The sequence below is a fragment of the Pyxicephalus adspersus genome, chromosome 3 (genome assembly GCF_032062135.1).
Source record: "Pyxicephalus adspersus chromosome 3, UCB_Pads_2.0, whole genome shotgun sequence".
Classification (NCBI taxonomy): Eukaryota; Metazoa; Chordata; class Amphibia; order Anura; family Pyxicephalidae; genus Pyxicephalus; species Pyxicephalus adspersus.
The window spans coordinates 145,014,720-145,022,348 of record NC_092860.1 but is presented as its reverse complement, the minus strand read 5'-3'; the positions used below and the strand labels follow the sequence as shown (position 1 = coordinate 145,022,348).

Sequence of the window (7,629 nt, the reverse complement as noted above, 5' to 3'; positions counted from 1 at the left end):
CAGGTAATAACCTAAAATGTCATTTTGTGTGTGTCATGTCATTTGTCTAAAATTCCTGCTAACATACAGTGGTGCACTTCCTGGTATGTGCCTGTCAGTACTCCTCTGTCATGGCCCTCATAGCTACCGGTATATATCTGTAGTGTGAGATCCAAGGCACTGCTAGCACCATGAGATTTGATGCCAAGCAGAGTTTATTTCATCTTTAAAGCAGAACTAAATCCATGCTACTCGCAGGATGCCGCCTTCTTTATCTTTCTTTTTTTTCCTCAGATACCAGATTAGGTTTGGTCACCTACCAATCAGGAAGGTTAAGGGGATGATTGCAGAAGGAAGATCTCCTTTTTTTCTGATACCATGACCGGTCTGATTATGGATTCCTAAAAGTTCTGCTCTAAACATGGCAAAGACAGGATCCCAACAGCTTTATAAATAAGGAGTTTGGTTGGGAATGATACTTATCAGGCTAAACACCAGATAATTTATTTTATAAAAGATTTAAGATCAGAAGCACCACATCTCCTCCATCATCTAACCTCGTGCTCCATGAAGAGAGCCTTCAGCTGTCCTTTAGACCAGTAATCTAATGCATACGCCAGGAGCTTCATGGAAATTGTATTTATCCGCAGGAAGTTGCCCACAAACACCACCTGGCTGATATTCTGTCACAACACAGAAAAATAAAGTTAGATTGTATATATCACTATATTGTGACCACATAGTGCAAGACATTTTCAGTTATATATGCAAACATAATATTGATCCTAGATAGAGACAGAATGCTAAACAGACCTTTATATTTGGAAGGAAAGTCAGATTAGAGATCATAGGTTTTACAACAGGCAGCACAAGATTCACTCAGACAAATAAACATTGTATTAATCTTAGGTTTTATTTTATAGTTCGTTTTATTTACTATTTAGTGCAAAACCAAGAACGGTCATGCCTGAAGCTTCTCACAAAGGGGAGTACCTGGCAGAAAAGATGAAAAGTCTCTGCTCTTTCATAGCCCTGTACAATGCTGCTTGACTTGGATGCTACAAGGCAGCACTGTAAAGAAGCTGAAAGCTCCGAGGCAGTGGTCATAATCACAATATTGATGCTACAATAAAAAAATAGACAATATTGCACCATTACACAACATTCATAACTCTGGTCTTGCAGCACTAGGGTCACAGGCTTGAATCTCAGCCGGGCCATTTTTTTTGCAATTAATAATATAAAGGGCTGTTGGCACACACAAAGCAGTGTCTGCAGCCCAAGGAAAAACACAAGAAATTCTAAATTAGAATTGAATTGTACAAGGACATTTCTTCAATGCTCCTAATGAGATGAACCCCCTATCTGCATATCTTACATTATCTAGACACCCCAACAGAACATTGTTGAGGGTGAAGAGCTTACCTCGTTTAGTGCACACATGCGTGCTATAGAACCAATGTTATTGGTAATTGTAATGAGAGTGGCTCTGGCCAAGTCCTCCTTGTTCACCAGATCCCTTTTCTCTTTGCTCATCATGTTTCCAAAGCTGAAAGAAAAAGAAAAGTTAGGATTGTTGTAGCAGTCTGTCAGATAACATCTATAAACATAACCAGATCATTACCATTGAGTTGGGGCATACATTTTCAGATCTAGTAGACAGGATTCACGTGTTTTATTCTGCTAAGAAGTATCTACCTAAAACTTTACCTCTAAGAGTCCTATATAAAAATGGTGAGGTCACAAATCAAGGTGGACGGGCAAATATATTACCAGTTTTGTAGGCGAATACCCATTAATTTAGAAACTTGTCAGGGTCTCCTAAATAGAATTTACCCCCACTTTGCTTTTGTTTATCACCTTAATGCAGACCTGCAATGGCAGATAGATATCCCTTATTTACATTTTCTCCATCACTGGAATGGTGAAAGTTGTGTGTAAGCTTCAAGTTGCTGCAGTCCAAGCCTATACAGGAATAGGGACTTGCAGGGTGACAATGCTATCACATATTATAGAGATAGATGTGAATGAATCTAAGAAAAACTAGGCATTTTCCTTTAGATTCTCGCACAGAAGATAGCGATTTACACATTTAAGTCCAACTCAGTGTAGTTTTGTAGATGTAAGCAGACAAGCGTGCAGTTGACATGGGGGTGAAGAGATAATTCCCACATCATGTGCCAACTTCCTGCTCAAACAGGAACTATTACTTCTGCATTCACAGCCTCCATTGAGAAACATGACTGCAACTGTTAAACTTTCAGTTTTCTCTAAATATTCTTGGTCTTGTAGAAGTCAGAACTAAAGCAATTTCTAGGAATGAAAACATAATGGTTGGAGGTCTATTTATATAATTTCTAGGAAAATCTTTGTTTAATGAGTAAATACTTTCACTTTCATGGATGTGACAATAGTAACCTGAAACCTAAAAAACAAAATCTGAATTTTATTACAGTAGCTCACACCGATTTGATAAAATAAACTTACGTTTAATGCAATTCAACCATCTGTACCTGGAAGCAACTGCATAGCCAGGCAATCCAAAGCGCTCGTAATCTCCACCGTAAATTTCACGAACTAGCTTATCCACCTTGGTGCTGTCTCCGAGAGCTGCCATTTCCAGGGCCTCTTCAAAGGTGGAACAACCAGTGAGGAGGCAGCACAAACCGAAAAACGTTCCTCCGCCGAGACTGAAAAACACAACAGAGAAAGTGTTATTGCATCTTCATCTATTAGCTTCTACACTATACCTATGGAGTAGTATTGACAAAAATGTCATATGTGGATGTTATGGACACAATCTGTGTACTGATAAATCACCTAAAAATGGTGCCGGGAGAAACGGGTTTTGCACTTCTATAGACCTGCTGTGAGCACCAATGAAGGATAACATTGGAGTGTATAGAGCTTGAAGCTTATTCTCTTTTTACTCACTTATATGCGTATAATATTCATGATTAAGGCAATTTAAAGTACCAGAGTGCCTCGTATTAATTAGGGGTATTTTCTACGGCATAGAGTAAGTACGCTATATAGTTTGGAGTAGCAGATTGCTTTGTTATAGGTGGGGGATTTGTGCTAGATGAACCAAAGACAAGGTCTGTATGATATAATCAAACCTAAGGGAGTACATGGAAAACAGTAGCTTTGAGAAATGTTAAGATTTAGATACATGCTTCCAACAAAACTAGTATGTGGGGGGGATTCCGGCAACAAGCCTTTGCAAACAAATAATGATATCAGTAGCTATGCCTTTTATAGCTGTGGATGTCACATTACAAAATTGTGTAGCCTTTACAGATGTACCATCTTACATCTTTGGGTACACACCAATGCTTCTTCTTCTTCTAATATTGTAGGGTGGGTAGAAAAAAAAACAAAACTTGTACACTGTGGGGGCTCTGAATATACAAAGACCCCCCTAATGTCTCAAATCCTGGGGTGCTATTCTAGTCAAAGTCCAATATGTGTGGATCTTCTGCTGGCCCTCTCACTATTCCATCGCCTTCCCCCCTCCACCTCTCCAAATGTTCCTCACATTTTAGGGCCAACAAGGAAGTTCAGGGGATTGACGAGTTTAGAAATCTGATCAGAAGTATAGATGAGCTGTTTTCTCCCCAGGGCCTTTTAGCTGGGTGCACCACCTGGCACTTTTCAGGAACCACCCAGCTGTTTTTGGGTGGTTACTAATGAGTTGGCTCACAATACAGGGGCTGCCACCCACCTATAACTTCTCACCCAGCTTAAAAAAGTTTATGGGTTGAACACTGATGAGTGTTGGATGAAATTTGAGCAGCTGCCACATGACAGGACAGGTGCAGGAATTTTTGGGAGCCCGCATTATCACCAGCTTAAAAAAATAAATGCGAGAAGTGCACTTTAAAGTATCAGACATACAGTACAGTGATATGGTAATTTCTAGACTTTTGTAGTGTTTGAAAACAAAACTGCATTTTTATTGCTCAGCCAACATGGAGGTATTTTTACTAATCCAAGTATAGCAGAGGGGGCATAAAAACAGATCTAGATAAATGTGATTGTATAGAGTAGAAAGTGAAAAAAATAAATGATCCTTAAAAAAATCCACTTGACTTGTTACATTACAGAAAACCTGACCGAGTTCCATTCAGAGCTACCTACCTGGTGCCTGTAACCCGTTTATAGTTGTCTTTGGAATACACAGCCAGGATACTGACCCCTGAACCAATATTTACTAGCAGGAGAGGGTAAGGGTTTTCTAATGCATATGGAATCTTCTCACATCGCTCAAGATCTGTGGGATTTTCCAGGTAAAAACACTGGGACTGACCATTAAAGCCAACAGAGTCAATGAAGAGGACTCCTTTAATAAGGCAGTCCAGCTCATCAAGTTTGCAAAGTTGGAGTCCTCCGACCTAGAAGGGATGAAGAGAACAGAAGCTCAGAAAAAAGTCACTTTATACATTGTCCATACCAATAAGTCCTTGTTACCTTTTGTCTCTGTATTGTGATAAGTACATTGTATGTTTTAAGCAGAAGCGCCAGGTAGGTACAAAGCTGCTGCCATTCACCTTGGCCACTACAGTTACATTATGTCTCCCCACAGGTGCTAATGGCAGGGGGGTTCAGTGTGGTAAGGAGCAGGTATACCCAGTACAGAGTGAATCCTTGCACACCAAAAATAAAACATTATCCACATGTCATTGCAGTGTTTACCCAGAATTTTTTTTTAATCTAGGTAGGAAGAAATAGTAGACAGGTGGTGACCCCTGTATTGTGGTGCAACTCTTTAATAACTACCCAAAAACAGCGGGGTGGTTAATGAAAAGTGCCAGGTGGTGTTCCCAGCTAAGAGGGGCTCACAGTATGTTTTATTCCACGAAAAGTGTTGCACTGACAAAAATCCACAGTGTTCAGCTATAAATGTTACTTCTATAGACTAAAACAGCAGCGTTGTCAGCCCTACCCACTTCTCTCCTGTACTGGACTACAGCACCAACATCATAACATAAGGGGGGTCAATGTAGTCCAATACTTTTTAGGATTTAAGTGTTGTCAGCTCAACCAAAAGTACAATCTTGCTGAATTTCTAGCAGGAGCGATTTTGTGTAAAATTTTTGCACTCTTATTCAAAGCATTGTACATGTATTGAGGAGATGAAAAAAATAGATTTTCGTTTTGCCCCAACATTTACCCAATTGGTTACAAGGATTATCAGTAAAATCGTAACATACTTACAGTGAGGAATTCCTCTTCAAACTTATAGGCTCCCCCCCCAGTGGCACACAATGACGTGTGTAGACTGGAGAACTGCTTGTCCCGTGCCATCTGAATGAAGACGGACATGTCGTGAGTGGGGAATCTGATGAAGTGCAGACTTCCCTTTCTGCCGCACATGGTTAGATCCTTTAGCTCTAAGTGGACATCTCGAATGCCGGTCTGTCCGTAGGCCACGTTGGAGGTCAGGTATTTTCGGATGCTCTTCAGACTATCCACTTCCTCTTGCTCCTCTTCAGCCGTGATGTCTCTGGGTTCAAAATAGACAAGTTTCACCAGCGTTCCACCAATATCCAAGCCAAACCAAGGAAAGGCTAGGACAAAAGACACACATGTTATAGACCCAATCAGGTCTCCCAGGGCAATAGTTTATTATACTAGGAACAAATCCATGTAAACAGAAGTAATGGAAGCCTTTTATTGATGGGGGACCCAATACAACATCTACCAGAATACAGAGGACAGGAAAGACCTGCACCTCAGTATACTTTAATGCTGAATGACATGCAGATATAGGAAACAAACACTCTTCAAGCTACAGATACAAGAACTTTCTGTAAAAAAAAGTATTTATATAGCGCCGACATATTACGTAGCTCTGTACAAAGTCATATCACTAGCTGTCCTGAAAAGGAGCTCACAATCTAATATCCCTACCATAGTCATATGTCAGTAAAGAGGAAGTAAACCCAAAAACCACCTAAAACAAAAAAAATTCACTTACCTTCAATCCCGCAGGGCAGTCGATCCCTCCGAAGGGTTCTTCCATCGTGTCCTGCATCGTCCCGGCATCCGTCTTCAGGCTGGCATTCTAGGCACTGCCATCTTCTCTCTGTTCTTTCGGGTTCTACTTTCTACATCACCTGATGCAGGCGCAAGATCGGGTGACGTAGATGGGAAAAACTTGCTGATCTCACTGTGCATGAGTGAGATGGTCAATTTCTTTCCCTTTTGGTGAAAGGGCCCCTTCTGTGCATGCCCGAGATTCTCCTAGGATGCGCAGAAGGAGCACTCAGACTCCTAGGATGCCTGACCTAGGTATCCCGGGAGGCTTTGCGCTCCCATTCATTCTCGATCACTTGGGGCAATGCTGAACGCTTTTTCTTATTAAAGTGTGTTGCACTTAAAAAAACACCAACAGAATTTTTAACTTACATAAAAGGGTTGATTACCCTTTTATGTAAAGTGAAAATTCTGAGTTTAGGTACACTTTAATACAATCCAAGGACATTTTGGGGAAGCCAATTATCACAACCACTCTGCAAAACCAATTTAGTATGGATTAAATGTAGGCTATTGTAATAATATATGTCACATGATCAATTTCTCCATTAATGAAGACAAGCGTATATACACACACACTAAACATGGACTGAATATTTAGAGGTATTTGTACCAGCAATGGTAATATTTAAACCTAACTGATCGAGGTTCTTTTTATTCTGTACTTTGTTTTTGTCAATCTAATTAGGAAATAGAGAATAGACTTGAAGGTTGAGTTAAAAAAAAAAGGCTGCTCAATGCAAGGTGAAAATTGAGCCATGTATAGCTAGTTATTACAGAACTAACAAGCCCATAAAAGATAGATCAATATTGCTCTGGATGACGGGGTATGACAAGGGTAAAAATATGAGAACGCCATGTAATGTGACCTGCAGATTAGGATAAGCCTGCATGAAGAAACCTGACATTAGGAGTACCTCCGCATTTATATGCAAATGCATGCAACTCTCTGGCTGTATTTTCTGCTTGATGCAGATTAGATAGGTTCTCTTTATTGGGCCGAGAAATCTAAACTTCATTTTATCATTGTCTAAATATCTAAAACATTTAAAATATAAAAACAAACAATTACATGAGATTTAGAAATATAGCAGAGAGATCCAAACCTCTATAACAGGGCTGACTATTAGTACAGAGGACTTTTATTTAGAGCCTACAGTCGAGAATAAAATAACATGTACAGCAGCCAAACAAATTGGAAATGAAGTAGATAAATCTTTATTTCTTGTTATGAGCCCCATATTAGAATAAGAAGCAGTCAGGGCACCTATTGGTTCCCATGTAGCCTCCCCCAGACTACGGACCAATGGGCAGGAAGAGACCGAGACCTCTGGCCCTACAAATCCCTAGTGGTCCCTTAGTATGATAACTCACACAAACAATAAACAAAAGTGATAGGAGAGGATGGGCCAAAGTTTGGATACCTCCATATATAACACACCATATCACCTCTCTCTTCATATATAACACTGATACCTCCATATCTCCCCATATATAACACACCATGTCACCTCTCTCCTCATATATAACACTGATACCTCCATATCTCCCCATATATAACACACCATGTCACCTCTCTCCTCATATATAACACCGATACCTCCATATCTC

The 7,629-nt window shown here is 40.1% G+C and overlaps 1 protein-coding gene across 2 annotated transcripts in view; it reads right to left on the bottom strand.

Annotated features, from left to right (window-relative positions):
* Positions 1-536: 536 nt before the first annotated feature.
* Positions 537-7,629, bottom strand: part of PANK2 (pantothenate kinase 2) — a gene marked incomplete at its 3' end in the record, with an annotated part of 13,532 nt that continues 6,439 nt past the window's right edge. The window contains 5 exon segments of one of the 2 annotated variants that reach the window (XM_072406638.1): positions 537-662; positions 1,405-1,528; positions 2,493-2,669; positions 4,120-4,373; positions 5,197-5,549. In XM_072406638.1, the coding sequence (XP_072262739.1) occupies positions 537-662; positions 1,405-1,528; positions 2,493-2,669; positions 4,120-4,373; positions 5,197-5,549 (1,034 nt within the window). 2 annotated transcript variants of the gene reach the window in all.